Source organism: Ammospiza caudacuta, chromosome Z, assembly GCF_027887145.1.
Source record: "Ammospiza caudacuta isolate bAmmCau1 chromosome Z, bAmmCau1.pri, whole genome shotgun sequence".
Lineage (NCBI taxonomy): Eukaryota > Metazoa > Chordata > Aves > Passeriformes > Passerellidae > Ammospiza > Ammospiza caudacuta.
Genome location: NC_080632.1, coordinates 1,098,717 through 1,126,285, shown reverse-complemented (window position 1 = coordinate 1,126,285; position 27,569 = coordinate 1,098,717). Strand labels below are relative to the sequence as shown.

Here is a 27,569-nt window from a genome sequence, read left to right as displayed (position 1 = left end):
TATTAGCTAATTGCACAAGTTTTGCTAATGAAACCTGACAATACTGCAGTATTGTAGATCCACAGTAAATGAATCCATCCTCAGCGCTTCAGGCATGTGCTTAATCTTGTGAGCAAGATCACTGGTTTTATGACTGAACATTTATTTATTTTATGACTGGAATTTATTTTCAGAGTAGTAAATAAATCAATCAACTCAGCAAACAACTGAATAGCAGTGCCACAACAAAAATTCTGCTCTTGCATTTTAACTTAGTGTAGTTATGGTTTGTAAACACACTTGAGCGTGACAAAAAGCCATTTCCTTCCTCTGGAAACAGATTATTCAGAGTTTTTACCCCAGAGCTGGTCAGAGGATGAGGGTGGTTCTGTGTCTCATCATTCTTCTTCTGTTTCAGGGGTCCTGGGGGTGGTAGACCTTGGCCAAACCCAACCAATGCCAATTCTGTAAGTAAATATTACAAAGATATTTGACATCTCTTGTGTTTAGGGAAGTATCTTCATGCCAGGCCCAGCCCTGCTGTAACATCAAGGTTGTCCTGGCATCCTACACGAACAGGACATTTCTGGTATTTCTCCAGAAGGCAGAAATTCTTCATTTTCATTCAGGGATCGTATATCATTAGTTTAAAAGTGTCCATTTTGGCACTTGTGGATGGATAAGGTGGGTCTGGCTTGCCCTGCTAAAGAGTTCTTCCCGGTTTTCTCAATTTTGGCTTTTTAATTCTATTAGTGAAATTCTTCTATTTTCTTTTGCATAAACTGAATTAAAAGTTACATTTTTTAGCTGCTAGTTAAAGTCTTTTCAGTGCCTGAAATCAATTGGCAAGTTCAGTAATAGATTTATTTGTAGCAGTAGTTTGGCTGACAAGTTGTCTGTAGAGAAATTTGTGTTTGTCAGTGCACTTGTTGCTCCCACAACAGCACTGGCCTGTGTTCCTTTGGGGAGAATAACAGCAAAGAAGAAAACAAGATTATTCACAGGATTTCTCCAGGACAGTGTCCTTCAGAAAACCTAAATAAAAAATGGGAATAAATACCAGTATCTTCTACGGTGAAAGATGTGGTAGCTTCTTTGCCTTTTGTGGTCAAGATTGTATTGAAAATTAGGTATCTCTCAAGAACATTGAAATTCAGTTTGTGCTTGGCTGACGGAAGTCCTGCTGACTGAAATACAAGTATGTGCTGCCTGAGTCCATGCACCTTGTAAACTACATTGCCTTAGTAATCTTATACCTTAACATTCTAATACTTCATTGGTTTTTAGTCAATTTTTTGAAATTGCTGAAAAGAAGTGTGTATTTTGACAGCAGAAGCGTTTCCCCATGATTTTAGCTGTGTCCTTAGTCACTCTAATTGAATCAGCTCTCACCTGCAGCTGCAGGAGCCCATGCCAGCACAGAGGGATCCAAAATCACTGTTTTTTCTGTTGATGTTACAGATACCTTATTCCTCAGCCTCTCCTGGGAACTACGTGGTGAGTGCCTTTGTGTGTGTTTGTTGGACATGACACCTCCTTTGGGCAGAGAAACAGCAGCCCAGATGTTGAGGGGAGCCCCGTGTGCTGGCTGAACATCTGGCCTGCGCCGAGGTTTCCCAGCCCCTCTGGTGCAGATGTGGGTGCTCAGCAGCAGAATCGTTGTCAGCCTGCTCCCAATTGCCCTAGTGCTGCTTCACTCCAGAAAAAACCTCATGCCATGTATTGTCTACAGTAAGGAGGGACAAAACCCCCTGGCTTTCTCAGAAAAACCATGTTGTGGGAGAGTTTTTGAACTTCTGCAGGAAAAAGGTGTCAGTGTGTAATGCTGGATTTTGTCTCTGTGAGCAGAGATTAACTTTGTTATTTTAGACTCCCTACTGTTGTTGTTGTTGCACTCAGGTTCTCTGGATGGCTGAGGAGCTTTTCCCAGGCAGATCGTTTGCTCTGTTTTTATCACATGCACATGGCTGGTGTCACAGGGCGAGGAGGGAGAATTATATCATTAAAAGCAGTTCATTTTGTCATTTCTTAAAAAAATTAGACGGGAGAAAAGTTATGATTCTTGCAAGTGTTTGTAACTCTAGGCCTCATTTTGTCGCAGCTTGGTGGAAACAGTCAATATTTGCTGTCTCCAAATCAGTTCTTGCAGTGCAGAACTTCACAGAGCTCTCTCTGCTTGGAGGAGGTTTTGTGGGTTTGCCACATTCCATTGTTGAAGAGTTTAAAGACATTTTGGGAATATTTGACTCCATAGAGAGCAACTTTTTGGGGATGAGGGATGGGCTGGAAAGCTCCTAAAAAAGGTTTTTAGTGAAAAGACTTGTAATCTGGAATTACTCGCTTTGAGAACTTAATAAGATTAATCTACATATAATATATTAATATATACTGGTATAAAAACTTATCCACTAATATAGACATATATATAATATGTATAAATATACAAATATATACTTTTTATACATTAAAAATATTATATTCTCAGAGTGAAAATAGTTGATAACAAAAAACTCTCTAAGAGAGGAAAAAACACAAAGTAAGAACAAATTTAAAATGAGATGAAAAAGTTAATGAGGACAAGTAACTTCTCTCATAAATGGTCAGTTAGTTGTTCCTACATCTTTTTATCTGATGTTTAAAAACATGCAGCTAGAGCCCTTAAAAAAATCAAGTCAGTGAGCTTAGTGCACAGGTATATGGAGAGCCTGTGATGCCTCGGGAGTCATATGGGTTTGGATAAAATGTGGCTACAAATCCATGGATAGAAGTTTATAGGTAAAAAATATATGGACAGGTATCCTGTAAGCAGACAGAATACCCAGACCTTTGTAATCAGTGCCACTGAAAAGATATCCCTGTGTGAACAGAGTATCTGCTGTTTTAAATGATAACAAAAGAGGTAGAGTACAGTAACGTCCATATGGCAATGAAAATTATAATTATTTCTAGCAGTTATGTATGTTTTATTAGAGAAAGTCAATATTTATTTGTGTAACAGCCAGAGCATTTTTTGTTTCTTAGTCTGGATCAGATTTGTGATATGGAAGAACCCAAAACTTTAAAAAATAAATGTTCCTTGATATGGCGGGGGGGGTTTGTGTGTCTGTTTTAGGTTTTTTCTGACCTTTTAATTCATGCTAACTGACAGCTTTTACTCTCCCCAGGGTCCTCCAGGCGGTGGAGGGCCACCAGGAACACCCATCATGCCTAGTCCTGCAGGTACTGAAATACACCTGGAAGTAGCAAAATAAAGATTTTAGGAAGTACACTTTTGGGGCTTTTTAATAATCAAATAACAAAATTCTTGGGTCTATATTTTCTGTATCACGTGGGTTTTTTCCCTACTTGCTACTTGCTAACCTCTCCAGCACAGGAGGGTAGGGAATTTTCCTAACTGGCCATAAAAACTCACTGCACCAGTATATTACTTCATTGAATACAATGCTAGGGATTTCGATATATAAAAATAAAAATGACAACCAAGCCAAATAAAAGCCTTCCAAAAAATGAACAAACCAAAAAGGCAACGTAAGGTAAAGATATTTTGAAGTTCTGTGTTCCAAAGCATGACAACAGTTAGAAGTTGGCTCCCTGTGGGTTTTGCCAAGGCATTTACTCACCTGTGAGAGCAGCAGCTCAGAGATTCCACAGGCCAACCATCCCTGTGTGTTCTGGCAGGAGCCAGGACAGCAGACAGGTTTTTTCCCAGAACTGGGGGACAGCCAGGGATGTGTGTTGCACAAGATTCTGGTGGGCAAAGAACTTTTTGCCTGCCTCACTGAATACTAAAATTAACTTAATAGGCTGATTTTACTTCAGGCTGAAAAGCTTTCTGTTTCCCCTTTTCCTCAGACAGCGCCATAGAATGTTCTAGTGATATGTAGTGCTCTGTATGTAATGGAATTATTAGCTTGGATTAATGCTTAGAAAATCATCTTGGAAATATTGATTAGTAGACAAAATCCTTGATTTACCTTCCGGTTGTACATGGAATATCATTGGGTGTGGAATGGGTCTGGACGCAGAGTGCTGAGCTCCTTTTATTCTCCATGCAGATACTGATTTTCCAGAGTTGCCAATACTTTTTTTTAAATCACACTGTCCCCTTAGGGATGTATAGAGACTTTTGTCAGGTCATTGTCCTTTCGGTTTTTGTCATTTTGGGGTTTTTCTGCAAGCATTGCACCAGGCTGCACCATGAAGATAGATGAGCTAAAGCCTCCCTCAGGAGTGAAGGGTCTTTGCACAGTGTTCCATTGAAGACTTGGATATATTCAAATTCATATGGCCTTGACAGGGATGAGAGTGAAAAACTGTGACTCTCGGTCTGTGTAAGGAGAAGCTTTTTATCATTTATTACAGATGGAAAACAAATTACAGGAAGTATTGATAAGAAACAAACTCCCGTTCTATGAATAATATTGAAGATGAGTGAAGAAATTTAGAACTCCAGGAAACAGGATTTTAGGAATTCAATAGTTAGAGATTCTTGGTGATTTATAAGCCTTTATCAGTCATGCATAAAGCTAGAGCCCAGTAGTCGTCACCTGGGGACCATGGCAATTATTTCTTTTCATAGGCCTGTTGTGTGGCAGCAGTGGATAGAAAGAGAATAAAACCTGCCTTTAAATTGCCACTGTGTATAGCATTGAGGCACACTAATAATATGAACAAAATGACAGGAAATGTATGAGTGAGTAATTTGATTGAAAAGTGTATTTTAGCAGTTAAAATAATCTCTTATTACAGATTCAACCAACTCTGGAGACAACATGTACACTTTAATGAACGCTGTGCCACCTGGGCCCAACAGACCTAATGTAAATATGAATTTTCTTACATCTTTCTTTCAGTAGTGCAGCCTGTTGTTTATCCAAACACTGTATTTCCAGCAGCTATCATTATTGCTAAGCTTTTCGTTTTTGTGGGTGGCCCTTCAGTTATGGGCCTCTGGGAAAAAAAAACCTGCCTGTAGAACTTAGAAGTAAATATATGTAGATATGCTAAGTCATTATGCAGTAAATTGCAGATTGTTTGGCTATAATGGTAGTACCTTTTAAATGTGTGAAGAGCTAAATTTAGGATTAATTATGTAATTGGATAGAAACTGCTCAAGTTGTGAAGGTGATGAGGAGCTTTCACAACTTAGGATAGGTCTGGAGGGGTTTGAGAGCCGTTAATTAATCACTGATGGATTTTAGGGAGTTATAAAAGTTCCCTATAACTCCAGTGGGGATGAGGCTGAGTTGCCAGCAGCAGTCTGAAAAGCCGTACAAAACCAAAGCTGAAGTAAATAATAAATGATGACTCTATTGGATTCCAGCTTACAGAGATGACAGTCTCCAAAAATCATGCAATTGACCCCAAAACAAGCTGGTTTTCAGTCTTGACAAGACACCTTCTCATAAAGGTCTGAATGGGACTCGGGAGTCTCTTCTCATTCGGCGCTCAGGATTTGTCGTTCCATTTTCCCTCCCTTCTCCTGAGGAGTATTTTCTCTTGATTAGGCTGTGTGATAAATAGCTGTGCAGTCAGTAACGCCTGCTCCTTTTGTAGTTTCCACTGGGGCCAGGCTCGGACGGACCCATGAGCGGACTGGGTGCCATGGACTCACACCATATGAACGGATCCTTAGGTAACAGTGACAGTAAATGCTGAATTCCCAGTGCCCCTGCTGCTCTCTGGGACCAATCCTTGGAGTTCTGTGGAAGACACGTTGTTAAAATGTACGGGGAAAACTCTGTGTCCATCAGTGAGATGAAGGGAGTGATTTGAAGAGGCTGTGGCAATGAAAAAAGAAGTAATTGAAGTTCAGTGAGCAGACTTGTTGTGGACAATAACCATTCAGCATGGCCTCTGTCTCCTGAAGAGAGTTCCTTTTTTTGTTTTAGGAAACATGTCCCTGACATTTTGGATTGCTTTATATAGGGACACTTTTGCAGCCTTTCTTTACCTATTACAATCCTAAAATGGGTAGTTGGTTTAACTAGTAATGATGCAAAATTGCATTCAAGTCAATGAAAAACTGTGTGAGGCTGCCACACCTTTTCCTGTCACTTTCTGCAAGCTGGGAATTTTCTCTTCTCAGCTAAAATGAAAAATTCAATTGCAAGTTATGGGAGGATTTTACATGTACCTAGCACATAGTTTATCCTTTTGGTCTATGACAAAATAACTCCTGATAACATCTATGTATCTGGAGTTTTTGGAGAGAGACATCATGTTCCTTCTCAGCCCTAGTTTACCTGGCTGTCTGAAGGAGCTGTTTCAGTCTTCTCCCACAGCTCCATTTCTGATGGTTTTGCTGTGATCTCTTCTAGTTTTGTTCTCAGTACTCTTCCAGAATTTGTCTTCCCTGAAAATACATGTCTTTTGCTGCTAAAAAACGCTTTTCTTTGTTCATGCATCCTAAAATTGCATTTCCTCTATTCTCTCCTTTACCTGAGGTGAGGGCTACAGCATGTGAAAAAAGCCCTCAGTTTTCAATTGTCTTGCACTCACTATATTTAATTTCATTTGGTTTCCATTACTGTGCTCATCCGGATCATCTGTTTTCTCCTAAGAGATACTCAGTACATGTAGTGCAGCAACAGTTGATGGAGCCTCAGACTAATTGAGTGGATTATTCTGTACCAAATGTAAACTTTTACTAAGTTGGTTATTTTGTAAAATGTTGATGTAGCACTATGTATTTTCTGTGGAAAAAAAAAAACAATTATTGGATTAGCTTCAGCTCAAAATTTACTGAGCAATTGTCTGTTTTCATTTCAGGCTCAGGAGACATGGACAGTATTTCCAAAGTGAGTATCTAATCCAATATCTGGAATTTTTAGAGTGTTTCACTCTAAACTCATCTCCTTTGTCTCCGTTATGAATCCTTTCCTTATACACATTTATTATATCATATCTATATTATATATAATTACCTCCAGTTCATAATCTGACTGAGCTTGTTGTAGTCTTTGGTGCTCTTAAAATAAATGAAACCAGTTCTAATAATCAGTTCTAGTCAAATGTAAATTTGGGACAATCTCCCTAGGGTGTTGCAGGATTGGGTTTGTCACCTCTCTAAGATAATGTTAATATCTTAATCCTCAGGATAAATTTCCAAAAACTAGATTGAGAAGTACTTTCAGCAGAAGGACTGTTTTGGTGCCACAATCATTACATAGCTGGAAAAGGATGTGAGTTTCATCTGCAGGGATTTTGCATCTACAAAAATAATACTTGAATATGTTGCTTCTGTAAAAATAAAACTTCTGTGGATGTGATCATCATTAACTTAGGAATTAATGAGCCGATGTAGTATTGGTAAAGGGGCATAAATAAAGAGGACCCTGTGTTCTGAAATTTTATAACATTTTCAGACCCTTCATGATGTGAAGTGATGGATGGAAAAGACCACATTGCCTCAGCTGTGCTGTGCAGTGAGGGATTCAATAGAAACCTCCAGTGGGATGACCAGCATGCAGCACATTTTTATCAAAGTCTGTGGTTTTTCTTCACTATCTTACTGCAAACTGCAGCATTTTTAAGGGGAAAAAATCCAAAACATTTCCATTCCCATGGGATAATTTTTAAAGCCTGTATTCCCCTTTTAGTTGGTCAGTATGTGCTGGTATAGGTATCAGCAGCTCTGAAAACTTGGATCCTAAACAATTTACCTAAAAGTCTCATAATATGTTAGCCTGCATGAATAACTCATGGAAATAAGTTTTGATCTATGTGGTTTTGAAATAGGTAAAATAAAAGTGTTAATTTTGCCTGTAAAACAGCTGTCCATAGAAAATGGATCTAGTCCTGGCAGAATCAGTACAGCTCACAGAATTCATAGCTTTCTAGAGAAGATTTTGACTACATTAGCCGAATGGCAGAGCATAAAGTTTTTTATGAACTAAGCTCAGACAAGGGCAGTCAATGAACTGAAATTATGCATGTTAAATAAAAATTACCAAGCTGCATTTATTGCAATGCCCATGGAATTTGTGCAGGCACCACGGGCACCCTTGCTTTGGAAAATCCCAGTTGGAGCTATAGTGCTGGACCCCAAGTGGCCACAAAAGCAGCCTGGGGCAGTCACTGAAATGGGATTTTTTCAGGAATTTGGCCCTTTGGGGCTGGAGTGCTGCAGCAATGGCAGAATGCCAAAGCTTAGTTCTACACAGAGCAACATGAAATAGGGGGAAATCCCCCGGGAACAAGCCAAAGTGCAGGAGCATCATATAAAATAAATGAGAAGGTGTGCATATTCCTGGACGTCAAGGCCAGTGGCAGGGCTGTGACTGTGCAGCCTGACCTCCTGTGTAACCCAGGCTCTGGGCTGCCCTCAATCAATGCTGCTCACAAGGGCACAGCAGCAGGGGCAGAGCCACGGCAGCGGGTGCAGCCTTCTCTGAGCTGTGGCTCCCTGGATATCTGGTGTGCTGGCTTCACTGCAGAGCAGGCTTGATTGACAGATGTCAGCTGATGTCAGAATTGTTATTGTTACTGATGTCAATAACCTCGTCAGGCTTCAGCTGTCTCTGATGGACGTGTTGTCCAGTGGCCTGAGGATCACAGCTGTGGAAGCAGTGAATTAGACTGAAGAAAGCAGAAGGGCTAAGGCAGGGCTTTGACCCAGCTCCCTGCGCTGCATTTCAGGTGCTGGTAAAGAATTTCTGCTTGTAGGTCATGTATGTAATTAGTTTGGTGTTTATATTTATATTGCATTCCAGTTTTCTGAATTAAAAAAAAAACATCCAAGGAAAGAACTGTGATAGATGTAAGGATTTCATTATGAGGTCCATGGTTTCACTGCTCCTTTTCCCTGACTACTCTTTTTCCATCATGAGTCCTCTGAGTAGGAGATGTAGCAGTGATGGAAGGAGGATTGCCCGTGGTCCAGGCGTGGCAGGGGGCTGCAAAGCAGCTTTGTAAGAGCACCTGACTGATGGTAGTGTGTAAAATAGCCATGTGTGAGCTGTTGATGCACAGTAATTTCTGTGGCAATTACCTTGTTTCAGCCGTTCTGCTTCTGAAGTTGCAGAGGTCTCTGTGCACTTCTGTAAGGAAAAGAGTAACAATTAATTTTTGGAAGGCTTTAGATTGTTACTATTTCGGTGAATTGTGACGATGAAGAGCAGCCCTCAGTCCGCAAAGGTCCGTGCAGACCTGATCCATCCTGCCTTTAAGTACATCTTTTGTCTGTCTTTAAGTACATACCCATAAGTCACAGGTGTCAGGGCTCACAGATGTGGCTGCATTCAACCACACGATTGAATGTGGTGACAGAACTTCCTCACATCCCTGCTGCAGCCTTTTACAGCTTTTCTTGACTTCAGCAGAAGCAGATGCTGGCTGTAGCCTGAAAATGAGGCACAGGTAAATAATCCTTGCTTCAGGGAAGAGAACATTACTTAACAGACTAAAATTAGTGACTGAATCATGCAGAACCCTGCTGGGGCTGATTTCTCATCCTTGAGAGGCCCAGGGCACCTGAGTGCACCAAGTTCTGTGTGGAGCATGCCCTGGGCTCACCTGGTGAGGCTGCAAATGAACCTGAAGCAGCGCTGAATCTGTATTTTGTAATCTTTTCTTTTTTAACAGAACTCTCCCAGTAATATGAGCATGAGCAACCAGCCTGGCACTCCCAGGGATGACAGTGAGATGGGTGGAAACTTCCTAAACCCTTTTCAGAGCGAGAGTGTAAGTATCCCATTACCTGGCTTGTTGGATTGCAGAGGTGAACATGTGTCTGTGGTCTTTTGTTTAGAAAAAGAACCTTTACAAGTTTTGTAGTGTGCTTGTAGTGCAGCACTGTGGTCTTGCATGTTTTTTAATAGTTTCTGAAAGTACAGCATTGATTTGAATAAAAAATGCTGTGCAAAAGAGAGCTGAAACTGGAATAGGTGGGAGGCATAGGTTTACTGCAGAAACTCTCGGGGCCACGAGGTCAGTGAAAAAGCAGGATTTACACTGAAGTATGTGATGAGAGCACCAGCAGATTGCATGTTGCAGTGTGCTGTTACACCCATAAAAGGCAGAGGTTCCACTAGTGTTCATTCCGGGGGAAATGATGTTGTTTTTTTTTAATATATGGAACGCTCAAAGCAGCAAAATGTATGTAAACATTTTACAGAGCAAGAGTGTGGTATTGTCATACTCATGTGCCTGAGGCTGGGTTTGTAAATCCACCTCTAGGTCCCTAAATAGGAGTGTACCCTCATTGCCTGTGCCAGTGGTGACGTGCTGCTCAGTAAACAGCTTCTGTTAGATCTCAGCATACTTGAGTTCCATGGCAAATTTCCTGGGAATCTGATTTTGAGGGGTTTTGGGAGGTTTTCTTTTTCAGGTAGGGAAAAGGAAGAGTTTCTGCCACTTAGCTGTTGGTGGGCACACATTCAGGTTGTGTGGAGTGTTGAAGAAAACTGTCATACACAACCTAAAAAGAGCAGAGTTTACTATCTGCCAAAATGGCAGAAAGCACAGAGGCTCCATGAAACATGGTCCCTGCTCCTGGCACTCGTGGCAGCCCTGGGCTCCCAGTCTGGCACGCTCTGCTGTGCTGAGGGCAGCCAGGGTCACTGACACAGGGCCGTGGGAACAAGAGGACAGCAGTGGTGCTCTGGAGAAAATCAGTGTTCTCAGACCCTCCCTGGGCTCCGGGTGTTTTTGTGCTGCCTGCAAGAGCCAGGGACTCAGATTTCTCAAGGTTTTGTTGAGATGTGTGCCTGCAAGGCAGAGTGGCACATGCCAGGGGTGTCCCTGCCTGCTCCCAGGGACTGCAGGCTCTGTAGCATGGATTGCTCCCTCATCCTGGGGGACTGCTTTGCTTTCTGATCCCTGTTTTGCCATTTGGCTGCTCAGAATAGGTGTTACCATGCAGTCCTTTCTCAGGGAGATTTGCTGTTCAGTTCACCAGGAATTTTGGTTGGGGGTAAGTAGCAATTCAGGGCTTACTAACAACTTGAAAGTCCTAAACAACTTGAGAGCATGCTTTCCCAAAGGGATTCTCCAGATACCTTGGCTCAGATACAGGAGATTACTGGAGCAGGTGCTTTGCTTTAAGCCTCAGAGCTGGTAGTCAGACCTCTGTAGTTTACATTACAGGGAAGACTCATCTAAAATACTCATTCTATATGCTTGGGCACTTGGAAATGGCCAGCTTGGAACTCAAGACTTGACGGGATATGTAGGGCACATGTGGTTTTGCAGCGGCAAATTTACCTTTCCTTTTCTTCTGTCAATTTTCAAATTGCTAATCTTCTTGCATTTTAACATTTTCCTCTGCTTAGAGGATGTTAGACCAAATTAACTGCTTTTGCAGTCCACAGTTTTCAATTGAAAAGCAAATTAGGTGTATGGATGTGCATTTCTTCTGGGCACTGTGGTGTCCCATTGATTACTTTAATGAAGCACCGCTAACCTGAGGGTAGCTGTAGCTTGGGTAAAGGCTGCAGTTCAGTTTGTGTCACTACAGTCGTGAGGTGTGGGGATTGGATTTTTGGTTCACATAAAGGAGAATGACCACTGGTGATTCAGCTTGCCCCCTGAAATTGCTAACACGAAATAATACAGACCAAAAGCCTAACTGAATCACAGTCATACGTATCTTCGTTCCTTTCTTCCCCGAAAGTAATCAGAACCTCCCCAGAATCTTGTGTGGTTCAGCTGGCCACGGATGCAGGCAGTCCATTTCAGAGCAGGCACCTGCCCAGGTAAATTCCCCGGTAGCCAGCAGTGGGCAGGACGGGGAGAGGAAAGCCTCAGTGAGGTATTGGCTCATCACAGCACCCAGGAAACAGCAGAACAGCCCTGAGGGGCACTGCCTTTCAGCAGTGGCTGTCTTGTGGCATGAGAGAAGCTCAGCAGAAGTTCTGAGGCACAAACTGAACTGCAGCCCCAGGAGAGGCTGCGGCACAGATTCAGGAGGGCGCTCCCGGAGCTCTGAACCCATTGCTGCCTGGGGGTGGGGGCAGAATGTTTGTTAAATTGTGGATTGCTCTTTTTCAGTACTCCCCTAGCATGACAATGAGCGTGTGACCCGTTCACAAGTGTCGCCATGAAGACCACAGTGAGTTGGCCCTCCCCAGAGAGCTACTGCAGAAGAAAATTATTCGTCCCAGTGTCCAGTTTAACTAAAGGACCTCAGACACAATCAGACCCACCTGTTTGTTTTTTTTTTCTCCTACCATCTCCCCTGTTTTGTCAAGAAAGTGGGTCCCAAACCCGCTTGAGACAACTGTAAGGAGTGGCATGAGAGAAGTGCCCGAGGTGGAGCTGCCAGCGCCTGTCTGTGTGTGTACATGTGTGGGTCAGCGTGGGGTGTGTGTGTGTGACATCCAAACACACACACACACACAGACCCCAGGACGCTGTCAAATAGGATCACATGACATCTTACGTAGAAATCAGAAGTAGGGACTTTTATTCCATTTCTTTTTTTTCTTTTCACGTTTACATTTTAATTGTTAAAATTTGCTTTCCCTCTCCCATCCTGAACTGTTTTATGTTGCATATATCACTGCTTTGTAAGTTATTTTTTAAGTTGAACTCAAAGGATAAATTCTTTTGATTTTGTTAGTGTCTGCCATTATGGACAGGAATAAAATTGCTCATACGAGCTTTCATTACCTTGTGTTTGATACCAGCTACCCTGTGAATCACAAATTGTACTGTCTCAAGAAATAGAAGAAAGCTCATCTTAATTTTTTGGAGAAATTTAATAACTTCCACCTAGTTTGGGGATTTCTTTTGATACTTTGCCTTTAAGAGAAAAAAAGCACTGAAGGTTATTTTTCTTCTTTAATTGAAGCCTAATATCTGCAATATCTATTTTAAATGGAAGCCTGAATTTGATACAAGCTTCTCAGTTTATATAGAGTACTATAAGGTTACTGTAAGTGAGCTCCAATTGCTATAGAATCTAGCAATAAAGTGTCAGGGCTTCTCCTGCCCTTGGAATTGAGTTTTCTATTTAGCATGGTCTTCTGTAGGGGTGGTAGTTAGTGGAAATACAGTAGAGTCCTTATCACCAAAGCATTTTCCAACAACCTGCAATTATGTTTCCCATTTTCAGCGATTCTCAAACATATATGAGCAATCTGTGTTCCTGATTATAAACAGTATTTCCCAAGCCCATGTAGAAAATCAGGTCACCCTGCTGCTTGGGTGTGTGTTTTCTGCCATATCTGCCAGGATTAATTCCCACAACACTTTCCAGTCAGCAGCCTTTTTTTTTTTTTCTTCTTTGAGCCAAAATGCCACAGTAAACTTTTTATGACTACTAGCCTTGTTGTGAGGGTGTTACCTTTTGCCATGAATAGAAAGGAGCAAAGGTCTGGGTCCTTTTAGAGGGGGAACACACAGTTAGGTATGAAAGCTGGGGCCAGAATGCAGAAAAAGGCCTAAAGGAAACGCTTCTGGAAGCATTCCCATTTCAGAGGCAGAGCTCTGAAACCAAGACTGTGGTACTTTTACTTAGTTCCTGATGATTTTCAGCTCCCCCAGGAAAACAAAGGTTTTCGGTTTGTAGTGATACAAAAGCTGATGATCAGCAATGCAGGCACAAAGTGGCTCGGCAGAAATTTGTGCCACAGACAAACAGCAAATTCCTCTCTTTGGACTTTAATCCACAGGAGCCACTTGCAGAGCAGGAGCAGTTCTGGGATGTGGTATATCCATGTGCAAGGGGATTTTCTTTCATGAGCTTGTGATAAAGGAATACCACCCATATGTGATGGGCTTGTGATGGTAGCTGGATGTGTAAGGAATTCTACAATCTCCTAACTAGTTTTTATTTCCATATATTATACATATATGACATATGGAAATAAAAAGGTTTAACATGTTACTCTCCTGTTAGGGTTACTCAAAGATGAAAGTCTCAGAGGATCACAATTACATTGAAGTATCAAAGATTTTGTTAGCGTTACTTTTTAGTAAGAACTACTTGATTAGATGTAAACATGACCTGGATAGTCCTTATATGGTTTTGTAGGCTGTATTCTTTTTGATTATGAAGGTCACATTCATTTGCTTCTCTTTGGAAAGCACTTTGTTGCTGTCCCCAAAGATGCCTGAAGACCCTGCTATTGGCTCGAATCACAAACACAAAATCAAGTGTAATTTCTTCAGACCCTTTGCTGTTGTCACTGACACCACTGGTGTGTCCCCATTGCACCCAGAGCCCAGGTGCCCTTGCAGCCTTGGTTGGCCACCTGTATTATCTGTGGTCGCCCTCCAGGCACCCAAGGGCTCCTTCTGGCCCAGTCTGTCAGACGGTGTCACTGCTGCTGGGCCAAGGTAGATGGGAGCAGTGCATCGAGTGCCAAAGGCCATTCCCAGGTCAGTGAGCTGCTGGGCACCTGGGAAGGATGAAGTCTGACCTTTAAACCTGTGCATGGAACTGCTGACACAGATTGATATCAATATTAAAACATGTTATCCTCACTTTGATACAGGAGCACAATGTCCTTTCAGCACACGATGGATTCACTGTGTCCTGCATTTCTCACACCCACGCAGCCCCACGGGCAGCAGCTGGTGCCACTAATGCTTTGTCCAGGGCTTTACCAGGCTCCAGGAGAGGCCAGGTTCTGCAGCTGAACCATTAGAAAACAATCCTTTGTGCTAATTACTCAAATTCTAAATTACACCTTTGCATCATTTCTTCCTTAATATGCATAGGGCTTTTTGCTTGTCCATTTCTCTTTCCTTTGCTTACAAATCCTTGTAGGATTGTCATGGTACCTGGAGTATCAATATGGGAGGAAAGACTATTCCCAAGCACTCGGTGTTTGCTCCCTCTTCAATTTTTTACATTGCTCCAGATACGAGGAGCAATGTAACTGCTGTTTGGTTCTGTCCTTTTGCAACAGCACTGCTGATAATGTCAGAACTTGTCCAGCTCTGCTAGGAATTTTATTTTAAATGGTGCAGGGTAGATCTTCTGACACTGGCTTTTTAGATGGATCTTGCTCTTTAGTATAGAAGTAAATAGAAGGTGATTCTGTAAATGGGTATTTCAGGCGGAGTTGAAGGAAGCCTTCTTAAAACCAGAAGTGATTACATCTTCGAGTAGCAGAAACGGAGAGTGAGGGATCTGTATGCTGTGAGAACTCTTGCAAATATTCCAGCTTTGTAGAAATCATCTGAAACTGGATTCACCTGTGAACTTCACAGTGAAACCAGGGTCTCACCTGCTGCTCCAGCCTATGGAAAGGAGTGATCAGATGCAGATGTATTTCCATGTCACCAGGATTTTATTGCCATGTCTCAGAGCTGGGTTTGAGGCAAGGAAGGAGTTTAGCTGTCTGAATCAGAGGTAAAGCATGTGGCCTGGTGTGCCTTAACAAAGTCCCTGGATATTTGCATGCAGGGATTACATTATTTTCTTAACTACCTGAGAATGAGGAAAAACTGCAGTTTGGAACTTGCACTTCCAACCCCCAGAAATTCCATTTTTTATTTGGAAGTCCTCTGGTTGCAGAGCCGTAGCCACCCAATATGTCACATATTCAGAGACAGAAACAACTTTCAGGCTTTCAGCCTGTTCCTCATAGTGGAGGATTAAATGTTCCATGTCCCAGGACATCCAGCTGTTCCTTTCCCTTCCAACAGGAATACCCAATGAGAAATACACAGGCTAATCATTTCTTTTAAATAATTCCACTTGGGAAGAAGTGGAATAGAACCTTGCTTCTTCTTTAAGGACGCATCAAAGGACAGCTTCTTGACCTGCCTAAAAGCAGTTGAATTTTCCTCTGTTCTGTGGCAATACCGCATGTGCAAATGATTTGGAATTAGATTTAATGAGGGACCAGCTGTTACAATATTTAGTGTTGATCACTTTATTCAAAAATGACTTGTCAGCTGATACATGTTACACAGGGTCCTGTTTCTGTATCAGTTGTTTCTTAAGTGCTCTCCCCTGTCCCCAGTCAGCTCTCATCCACTGCTCTTGCCATGGCTAAGTATGGACTGGATTCTTCAGTATTTCACCCTACACATTTGCATTTTGAGAATGTAAAATATACCTTAATGATGTAAAACGTACAGGTAAATTTATTTTTCTTTAATTCACCATAAGTGGTGATAGAACTGTGGGTGCTGTCACAGACACACTTGGGTTTGATCAGGCCTTAAGGATGGGAATACTGACAAAGCACATCTTTCAAATGAAACCCTATAAACTACTTCAACACTGTTATCTCACAGTGAGGATCCAGTTCATGATTTAGTGATTCAAAATAATGCTAGAAATTCAGAAATAAATTAGTTAGGTTTAAATTTTGCTGGTTGCAGCTCTTTCTACTTTTCAGATATTGGCACAGTTCTGTAGACTGCTGCTTGTGCCAGTTCTGCTGAAACGTTGATGAAACCATTCACATAAGGTCATTTTTTGGGTAGGATTTCACCCTAGTCTGGGTCAAATATATAACTTACCTGTGGTGTAACATTATTTGGCAGATGTAAAAACCGAGTACATAGAGCAAAATACAGAGGGTCTGTTGAAATTACCAAAATGACGTTTCAACCTGAAAAATGAGAAAAGAGAGTTTAAAATACTGCTTTGAGTGCACTCCTGTATAGCGTCTATATATTGGAAACAAATTACAGTACCAAATCTAGAAAAAATAAACCTCTCATCTACTCAGCACACGAAAATTCTGATCCTGCCAACAGCTTCACCTTGATTTCAAATTGAGCCTGCTCATAGTTAATTTTAACCAGATCTAAGAACAGGTAGTATCCTTCAGGAAATTAAAAAAGTAGGACTGTAGTAATGTAAACCCATGCTTAAACATGGACAGTCTAGAGCTCAAATTAAGTCTTTCCTAAGCAGACATTCTTTCACAGATTTTACTAGTGCAGGAGCCTGTTTATGTATCAATAGTACTGACATGCGGAGCAGATTTGGCTTTCTTCTGTTTCTTACTTTATTAGAGCTTTGTTCACTATTCCATGAACTATTTCTGTGAATTTCTTCTTTCATCTTGTTTTCAGTTCTGCAGCCATAGTTTCCCTCCACACAGCCAACAGCTTTGCAGTTTTAGTCCAAACTTCTGTTTGGTTGCTGTTCATTTAAGCTTAAAATGTGTAAGAAAGCCTCTCATGTAATAGGAAAACTTGCCATAAAAATGTATAAAGGTTTTCTTGGGTACATGTTTTCAAATTTAATAAATGCAGTTTTCGGTCATAATTTGAAATGGTCACTTTCTAGCCACTATTTCAGTTTTGTGCGCAAGAGAAATGGAGAGACAAAAAGAAAATCACCTTCTTTTTCTTTCTTTTACTTCAGCATTGTCAATATTTGCTGAAAGACATGGTTCTGGGGAAATCAGATAAAAAAGAGATTTGCTGCCTAGTTGCTATAAATAATACAGCTGGACTTCACGCTGAAAGCTCCTTCCACATCCCCAAAAGCGTACAGCTTGACATCCGAATTGTGAGACCTTGTACAAAGCCGAACTCACCAACAGCGGTTGAATTTGCCTGGTCAGTGTTTCCAGCGTGTCCCGTGGATGATGCAGGGTTCTGTGGTCTCAGAGGAGTGACTGAGGTGGGGCAGGCGTGTTCCCAGGGTCAGGTGGCTCAGGCGTGGGCAGTTATCCACCAGAAACAAGGTGTCCGTTCGCTACCTCGCTGTTCTCTTGAGAACTTGCACAACAATTCTTGTTAGCTTCTGGGGATCCCTTCACCATTTTACAGTGCTGAGACAAGAGGCTGCATTTTGCTAAGAGAAAATTCTGGCAGTTTTAGCATCAGTTTTCATGGGGAAACAGCACAAAACATGGGGATTTGGAAAGGCGGTGTGTTTCCAATAGCCTAGGAAATAGATTGTACAGTCTAGGGGTTTGAGCTATTGCAGAGAAACTGAAATCTTCAGTAATTGCTTTTGATGGGGAAAACTATTGTTGTGGAACAACTGCTCTGACCCCTGAGGAGTCAAATTGTCAACTGGATGAACTGGATATTTTAGGCTTCACTTCTGTTGTTTTATTTGTCATGTTTTACCCTCTCTCACTTGGACTTCCCCAGTAAATGTACTGTGCCAGATCTTTGCAGAAAAGTAAGAGCATTTTGCCCAACAAGCATGCAGGAAGTTGTTCTTACCTGTAACTAGAGCCCTGCTGTCAAGCGTTTATTTCATTCATAGAGAGGAATTGAGTATAACACCAGATGAGGCGTGGCAGTGCAGCATCCTGAGAGCTCTCAGTGCTCGAGATGAGGACAGTTAGCATCCCACATACTCACAAATCAGACGAGATGGTTCCTAACAATGATAGAAAATAGCTTGAAAGAAAAGCTCGTTTTTGTCTTGCAGATTGGATGAAAATAAAATTCCAAATAGAGGATATATTTAATTGAGATAGAAATTTACTAAAGCTCTCTGTAACAGAGACACAGGGCACATCCAGAGGTTTAGAGGGAAAGCAAAAGTGGTGTTATTAAATTGTTGTCAATAAACATAACATCCAAAAGCAGGTATAAGCTATTTTCAATTTCATTTTTCTAGTCTTTTTTATTTTTTCTGATTATGTTGTAGTTTTTATTTGATTTGCATTTACATTAATGGATATGGAAGAGAACACAAGTTCCCAAAGTAGGGCTGGAACGAATTAGGGCTAGAATTGGAGACACGGAAGAGTGGCGTGAGTAAAGCTGGAGTTTTCTGTCAGTTATAAATCAAGTGAGTTTTTATATTACTATTTTTCCAGGACAAAAAGCATCCATACAATAAACTTTGGCTCTGTCATGGCTGTTTGAGAAGTGTGAATCCAATTGCTGTGTGTGCTTGGACACCAGTTTTGAGGGGATTTTTTTGGTTTTTTGCAAGTATCCCCTTGGAGTGCATCTGCTTTGTGCATGTTTGGCTAAAACCACAAAAACAAACCACTTTTGTTTATATGGATTGCTGTACACGCATCTGGTTCTGGTGGAAAGAGGATGAAGTTTTGTTAGCTGGTGGGTTAGCATATTTATGTGAATTACTTACAGCATTGGTAAACTACTGTCAACTTTGTTCACATTGCACAAGATACTCTGTGTTGTCTATTGCTGGTGTGATAACCTCGGTGATCCATGCATATCCTGTAAATTCCTGTAGGTTTTGTGTAAGAAATCTTGCCACCACTGCTTGCTACTGTAAATTCTTGTGTTAAAGCAAGAGGTGGCCTTTGACTGTACAGCCATGTGTATTATATACTGCAAAAGTCCTTGTTCTGTCCTCTGAACTCGCTGTCCACATAGACTTGAAGCTCTGTTAAGCACGCTTAGTGGTTTCAGAATTTATTTCAAACAGCAGATCTATAAGCCATTTGCAGAAATATGAAATGTAATGTAAGAGAATTCAAGCCAGTTTGTAGCCTTTTCTGAGAGCTTGGGGTTGTATGGGAGCAGGCAGCTGCAGGTTTTGGGGCAGCCCAGGTGCCTGTGCCTGCGCACCTGAGAGGTGTCACAGCTGTGCAGTGTCCCCTGGCAAAGGGGTGCCCCAGGCACAGCACCTGGGCAGGCTGCTGCCTTACAAAGAGGTGTGAGCTGGTGTGTTTTTCACTCCCCACAAACTGCAGCAGTGCCAGGACAGAAGCCCATCTCTAGGGGCACCTGAGAGGCACAGCGCTGCCCCTGCATTGTGTCCCCGTCCCCACCCACCGTAGGCTTTACTTGAGGTGGTGTTTTAAGGAGATTCGAACTCTCTGTCTGGTTACTGAGAGAGAAAAATAACCTGAATTCTGGGACTCTGCATTCTTTTTTTACAGTATTTTATGATACACAACAAAGACCTGAAAATGTCTGTGTGTTCTTTGCTGGTTTCTGACATCAGAATTTACAGGTCCTGTCTAGTCTGAAAGGCAATGATGGGAAAAGCAAAGAAGCTTGGAAAGTTGAAGGGGATTCTTACTTGGCTTACTTTAAATTCTGTGTTTCTCTTGATAGTTTAATTAAATGAGTAGGCTAATCTTTAGAATTAAGGCAGTCTTAACGACTTTGCACCTTCACCCTTTCATGTAAGACTTTGAGGACTTGCAATAAGTGTTCCTCATGCTTACAGTCCAATTTGTAGATAAATTCCCTGTATTTCTAAGATCAAAAAATATTTCTACAGTTACTTCAGCCCTTTACAACAGGGCAATCCCTGTCCCATAATCTCAAGCATTTGTAGGTGTATTTTAGACAAAGAATGACTTTCAACATCATAAATGAAACTAATGTTGAATATTCCAGTCTCTGGAAGTAAAGGAAACCTCAGTAATTTTGCAAACAAACCAGCAAGAATGAAACTTGTCTATAGAAATACTAATGTAGAAAGTGCATGCAAAACTTGATACTGCCTCTGACCTTAATCGTTACTATTGATACTATTGGGGATCTCACAAATGTGTGTTTCAGAACGCTGTATTTCTCCTGAGTGTGTGCTTCATCCTCATTAGCGACAGCTCCTGCCAAGAGCCAGCCCGTGCCCTAGCCAAGGCGTGGGGATGCAGAACTCCCACAGCACCACGGACACGTGGGCATGTGTGCGTGGTGTGTTAGGATGAGTAACCACTCCGGCTGCAAAGCCCTGCAGACCTTGAGTGTAACTCTGCAGGGCAGCCTCTGGGCTGCCTGGGAGGGCTGCAGTCCCTGTGCAGTCCCAGGCAGCTCCAGGCCGTGCTTTGGGGGATCGTCATGAACTCAAGCCTCACTGCTCAGTGTGTGATGAGCTCCTTGCCAGACTGCGAGCTGCAAAGGCGCGGCTGGTGCGGGTCACTGACCCAAAGCGTGTCTGGCTGGGAGCCTCAGACAGGCCTGTGACAGACTGGATTGTCATGGTGATACTGTGCCACCACATCAGACTTGTTTCCGCTCCATGCTGTGGCCTGATTCATCCTGCCCTAATTTCAGCTGGCTAAAAATTACAGCCTGGGTCTCCTGTGTCAGTCAGAGGAGGGACACGAGTGGAGATGCCTCTGGGAGATTGCATTGTGGCATCATTTGCCCTCACCACTGATGAACGGCTGGAATTAGGTGGGATCAATCCAAGTGTGTACAATTGGCTTCTCACACCTCTACACAAACTTGTATTTATTGGAGCTTGGAATGGGCAAGAGTAATGCAGCTCCTTTGAACCTGAATCCGAGTGTCTTACAGATGACTTTCTGAATTCAATCTCAAGCATGAGATTTCTGCCCTGTAGTGCTATGTTCTTTATTTTTACTTCATTTTTAATGAACAGCTGTAGCTTGAACTTGCAAATTGTTCCAACATTTCTAGAGGATTACCCCTGCCTAGGAAACCTCACCTTTATTTCTCAGAGTGGGCTTCCTTGTTACCTGCACTGATTTTCTTTGGAAGCAACGCAGGGTAGGACCATTGCATAGATCAATCGACACCAGCAATAGCATATGCAGCTTTTAAATTCAGCTGTGAGCTTGTAACAAGGTACTAATGTTCATATTTTCCAGGTGTAGCTAAATATTCCTTTCCTGAGAGCTTTAAGGAATAAATCTAGGAGGTCCTGGTTGAGGATTGTGAGAATACATGCAGTAACAGCAGTTAATGACAGGTTTTGTGAGGGAAATGTGCGATAAGCGTGTTGGGATTTGGTGTGCTGGTTTGGAAATGAGGGAATATCCCGTGTCAGATAGAGCAGATCTGCCGGCAGAGTTACTGTGGGTTAGCAGAGCCTGCTTCCAGCAGGTTCCTCCTCTCGTTCCCCTCAATCCCTTCCCCATTACCTGCGGTACAAAATCCTGACAGCACTTGTGCCCGTTGTTGTGGCGAGCTGAGGAACAGCTCCAGGCTAAAACTCAAATGCTGTAGCTGCTCCTTCCACCTTCATCGGGCGTCCACGTTCTCAGAGCTGGGCTGGGACAGCAGTCGCCTCCACAGCTGCCCTGTAATTTCATCACACAAAAGTGGGTGTCACTTTTTATGAGTTTAACAGGAGCAGTATTGATCCATTCACTTCATTTCCAAAGTTGTGAGTCATTTGCTGTTGGAAATGATACAGATCTTGTGTAGCTGCGAAGAGAAAAATTGAGATTTGTTTCTTATGATGAGCTGGTACAATTCCTGCTCTGCTGTTCAATAGTTTTGAGAGCTGAAGTTAACCAAAATGCTACTTTCATGGGTTATCTCAGCCTCAGCTCTGCATGAAAATGGGTATGAAATTCCAGTTGCTGTTCCTGGTTTCTCTGTGAATTCTGAGCCAAAGGTAAAGCAGTGGGAAAGATTGTTGTGGCAGCCACTGACTGACACCTTTTCAGATGCACAAAGCCATTCTGTCTGTCATCTGACGGTGCTCCAGTTTTCTCACTGGGTCACCATGTTGTTGTCAGCCAGTGGAGGAAAGGTAGATGAGCTCACCACCTGGGAAGAGTAGAAATGTAGCAAGTCATGAGCTATGTCCTCCAACAGTCCTTTATTTGTAGAGCTTCACTTTCAATTAACATTTGTACCTTGAGTTATTATTGTACCATTCACTATCTTGAGGTGGTATGAGCAGAAATTTATGAATATATATAATTTACCAGAAATATAGGCTTGTATTGTGCCTTTATAATTCTCTTCAGCTTCAGTATGTATCCGCTAGGAGCAGATGAACTTCCTCCCTCTTTTGGGGTGCTCTTTACTGCAACAGTAGCTGATGGCTTCATTAATATTGGCTCTTTCAGTCTCCTGGGGCTAACATTTCTGTTTTTCTGAGTGAAAATGCCATAGTGCCCTCAGCAGACATAAGCACAATGACATAACACTGCAGTGCATGCTGTCTCTTAGCTTCTCTCTACACGTGCTTGCATGTTGGAAGATCTGAAGAGCTGCTGTGTAAATTGCTACATTATTTACCCAATGCAGGTGGTTTTCCGCATCCCTTTTTTGCTCAAAACTCCCATTAACTCAGAAGTTAGTGATGGCTCAAAGGGGGGTTTTGGAAGCACAAAGGATGCAGGAAGCAACTCTTCAGTAGTTTACAGGCTGCTATAAATGTCTTTTCAGCAACGAAATGTAGCATTTTAGCAGTAACTTCCTAGTGAAAACACTGAGCGTGCTTATCACTTAAGATTGTAAGAAAAAAGTGTCAGACTGTGTAATTGTATCTCATATAATTTTGACACTTAACCAGTTTTATCTACGTGTTCATGCTATACCAACCAACACAGACCTGAAAGGTGACAGCCATGTTTTTGTTACACAAGAAGTCACCGTTTTCCAGAGGTTCTGAGTTTCTGTTTCTTTACCACATTTTCACTGCAGAGGTATTTTTCTATATAGTTACCTGAGGCTTCTTTTCACCAACCAAAAGCGTCTGTAGCCCTCTGCACTGTGAAAGGCAAAGGCCTGTGCAGAGACACAGGCTTCGCACTTGCCCAGCAAATTAGCAGAAATTTCACCCAAGCCATAAAAGCCTCTTATGTTAATCTCTGTTTATGTAATTAAAGCAATTAGGGATAGGAGCTGCAGGAATAATGAGGTCTCTCTATCCTCCATTTACTCTCTCTGTGCTTCATAGGGATTTAAGGGTTCTTGTTTCAAGGCTCAGCTGTGTCTCTTCAAACCAGTGCAGTCTAAGCATCGTGTGAGATGCAGGTTATGGAGACAGCATTGGAGCGTGAAAGATTTACTCCTGGTAGCAAGGAAAAACTCGTGTCCCTGTGGACATGGACACTTGCAAACAAGTCTGATACCGAGCATTAAGACAAACGCGTTCAAGATGGTACCAGTACATCAGACTCTGTTCTACAGTGGGGTTTTTAGCTTTTGTCATTTGTATTTTATTTTGTGAAAAAAGGAGTTGGGGGGATCTCAGATCACATGGGGAATATTAGAAGTATATCACTCAACAATCATTTTATAAAGTCTAACTTCAAAATGCACTATGATTTATTACAAAAGTATATTTTCTTCTGTTTTTCGACATGGTGGTTCCATTTTGTGATAAGTTAAACTCAGCAGTTAATTTGTTGCACTGCCTGGCTGCATGAATTCATCCAGTGTACATACGTACCTGTGCAGCATTACTTTTGGGGTTTGTATTTGAATTTGCAGTATTGATTATTATTTTTGTATTTTACTTTGCCTCTGTTATTGGAATTGTAGTAAACATAATTTATACATATGATTTTACAACTGTTTTGCAACTGAAAAGTCTCCTTTAAATTGTAAAGTTTTATTGATGGATACTCATTAAAATGGTATAAGAATTATATTAACAATTGTTTTGTGTTTTGATGCTCTCTGTATATAAATATATGTCTATTTATCTGTTTAATGGTGCTTGTGTCTTGCAATTTTGGATACATTTTAGAATAAAGTTTCATTTTACAAGAAGTAGTTGTATTTTCACAAGCTGTGTCCCAAAAAAACCCTGCAACCAAACACCTTTTTTCCATAAATAACTAGGGTTATGAAAGAAGCATACAAAAAGCATTTGTAACTTCAGGCAGTCATATATTTGTTTCTGGAACATAGAAGTATGCTGAAAGTATACAGAATGCACAGCTCTATACTGCAGTTGATTTACTGCAGTAGCTGACATCTGTATCTAAAACGTTCCCAAAACTATGCATTTTGGAGCATTTCTTGCTTGCTCTAATGGCTTTACTTTACAGATATATTCACATCCAAGACTGAGCTTGTTGTTTATTAAAAGATGCACAAAAGGTGCTTTCACAAAGGGGCCTTAGGTCCAGTACCTCGGTGATGCCACAGGTGCTGCTGTAGCTGTGCCACACAAAGTGGGAAACCATTATTAGTGACCTACACTAATAATTAACCAACACCAAACCCACCACACTCTTTAGTACCTCAGCCAGGAAATCTCACAATTAGTAAAATCTCAAATTAACAAAGCAAAACCACTACACGAAATTAATGTTTCTACCTGGTTTCAATCTGAAACTGCCACACTGGTGCCAGCAGCTTAATTTCTCTTTTGCAGCAGTGAAAGGAGAACAGTACAGCTTGGCAGAGATTACTTGAGCACCAAAAGCTGTAAAACACTGTTTTAGTCCAACAAAGACTCTGTAAGGAACTACAGGAGTCAGCTTCAGTGGTTCCTTTGCAGTCCATTACGCTCCTTTAGCTTCTCTCTCTGTAGCTGGAGGGCAGAGTAAATGCAGCTTGTGAAAGCAGAGAATCATTTGGGAAAGCTCATTTCAGAGTGTGAGTTCCCTGGCTGCACTGCCCAGGTGTGTCTGCCACGGGCACTGCTTGTTTGTAGCCCTGTTCCCCACAGGACACCCCCTGCGTGAATCCTTCCCTGAAGCCAAGAGCTTTGTGCACATCAGAGGTGTGATTTTGAAGCAGCAGCTTTCCCTCGCTCCAGCTGCTCCTCTTTCCCCTCACCCCAACACTGCAGGTTGTTCACGTGAGCCGATTTCGATTTTACTTTGCCCCCTGTGACTCCAGCAGCTTTGTAGCTCCTCATCTCATAGCTAACAAGAGAATCTATACCAGGCCAGGCACCCGATCACTGGGACTGTGTTCAACAGAACAACAAACAGCATTATCTTAGAGAATGCCTGAGCATGGCAAGGTAAACCTGAAAACAAATTTACAAATTATTGCCCTAGGCAGGCAAAATGTAATGTAAGGGGTTTTTTAAATAGGAAAATGTTCTGTTTGCAGACCTTTTCTTCTAGCATTTAGGATCCACAGTGTGAGAAACTGATAATTTGAGGTTCTGTCATCTGGATTGAGCAGTTGAGGACAAGGAAAACACTGGCTGCAAACCTTTTACACACTCCCTTCAGATAACAAGGCCAAGGTGTCTCACGGCCACAACAGTCTGTTTTTTCCCTTCAAAAGCCAGAGAAGGAGAGAGATATCAGCATTTTTTTTAAGCAACAGAATGAAAATAAATGTAGGGAATAGCACAACATGCTGATTTTCAGAGCCAGTGTCTTCTGAAGTGTAACAAGTGAGACGATACAGCCGTGGTGTTGCTTGATAAAAAGAGTATGTGCATAGAAACAGAGATAGTGCTATAGCAGTGCAGTGACAGTAACAGACCGTGTGGGAAAAGAACTCCCACTGCACTGAGAAACTCAGTTAAAATCCAAATTTTCCTGGCTGTTACAGATTAAAGCTGGATCTTTAACAGTGTTTAAATGAACAAGTGTTCACGATGTAAACTCATGGATGTATGTTTCTGAGAAACGTGGGAAGCCCTCTCTGGAACAGTAACCACCAGGAGGAAAAGGTGTAAGCAAGGGCTACAGAAAACAGTCCTGGTGCTGCAGTGAAACCACACGGCACAACAGTCAAATATAAGCCTTGCATTCTTTCCTGAAAACTATTTACAGTTTATACCCTCTGCTACATTGCAGTAACACATCTGCCTCACCAACACTGACAAGCCCAGGCACTGAGCATCCCCAAAGTGGCTGAGCCTTCGGCAGCAATAACACTACCCATGGCAAAAGTAAAACCTTGACCCTCCCGACAGCTCACAAGCTCTTCCTCAGCAGAGCTTGTATTTTCACAGTGTGCAGGGGCAGCAGTATCCTTACCAGCCGTGTGAGGAGGAGGAGGAGGTAAGAGAAGGAGCTCTCTGTGGGCTCTCTGTTGACTCCTGCAGGAATTCGTGACCAGGGCTGTGGCCACAGAGTGGGGAATCCAAACATCCATGCTGGTTCCGCTGCCTTTGGAATGGGAACATGTCTGCCCTGGATGCATCTGCTGGGATGTCAAGTTGGTGACAACACAAGGGGGCACGATTCCAAAAGACAAATAAAAATGAAAGTATGAGTTTGGGGCATTTCAGTGACAGTGGACAGACCAAAGCTAGCTGTGGCTGCTGCCAGGCTATGAGGTGACCTCAGAAGTCCTGGGACAGGAGTGGAGGGAACATCCAGTCCCTGGTGCCCTGGACACAACTAGCACCTTCACTGGAGCTGCTCAGCCTGGAGAGGTGCAGGCTGCAGAGAGACCTGAGAGCACCCTCCAGTACCTAAAGGGTCTAAAGGGAGCTGGTGAGAGACTTTGTACCAGGGCAGGCAGTGGCAGAACAAGGGGAAATGGCTTCAAACTGAGATAGTAGGTGAAGATGGGATATTGGGAATTAGGAATGGTTCCCTGGCAGGGTGGGCAGGCCCTGGCACAGGGTGCCCAGAGCAGCTGGGGCTGCCCCTCCCCTGCGTCCCTGGCAGTGCCCAAGGCCAGGCTGGACACTGGGACAGTGGGAGGTGTCCCTGCCATGGCAGGGGTGGCAGTGGGAGGGCTTTAAATTTCCTTCCATGATTCCCCTCAGCACTGGCATCCACCCTCTCGTCCCCAACACCCCCTTACTCTCATCCCTTTTCCCTCACCCCTGCCACCTCTATCCCCTCAGCCCCAGACCCCCTCTTCCCCTCAGCACCTCACCCCTGGCCCCACATCCTCACACACCCTTTCTCCTCAGCCCGGGCCCTCCTTTCACCTCAGCCCCATCCCACTCTTTCCTTCACCCTAGGTACCCCTTCATCCCTCTGCCCGGGCTCCCTTTCCCCTCAGCCCGGGCTCCCTTTCCCCTCAGCCCGGGCTCTCTTTCCCCTCACTCCGGGCTCCCTCTCCCCTCAGCCCGGGCTCCCTTTCCCCTGACCCCGGGCTCCCTTTCCCCTCAGCCCGGGCTCTCTTTCCCCTCA

General features: G+C 42.6%; 1 protein-coding gene across 1 annotated transcript; it reads left to right on the top strand.

Moving 5' to 3' along the window:
- The first annotated feature begins 412 nt into the window (after positions 1-412).
- LOC131571467 (single-stranded DNA-binding protein 2-like) lies at positions 413-12,101 on the top strand. Its single transcript, XM_058824189.1, has 8 exons — positions 413-446; positions 1,441-1,476; positions 3,144-3,198; positions 4,729-4,799; positions 5,536-5,614; positions 6,751-6,779; positions 9,565-9,663; positions 11,971-12,101. The coding sequence occupies exons 3-8, from the start codon at positions 3,183-3,185 to the stop codon at positions 11,998-12,000; spliced, it is 324 nt and encodes a 107-aa protein (XP_058680172.1). The 5' UTR covers positions 413-446; positions 1,441-1,476; positions 3,144-3,182; the 3' UTR covers positions 12,001-12,101.
- Positions 12,102-27,569: the final 15,468 nt, after the last annotated feature.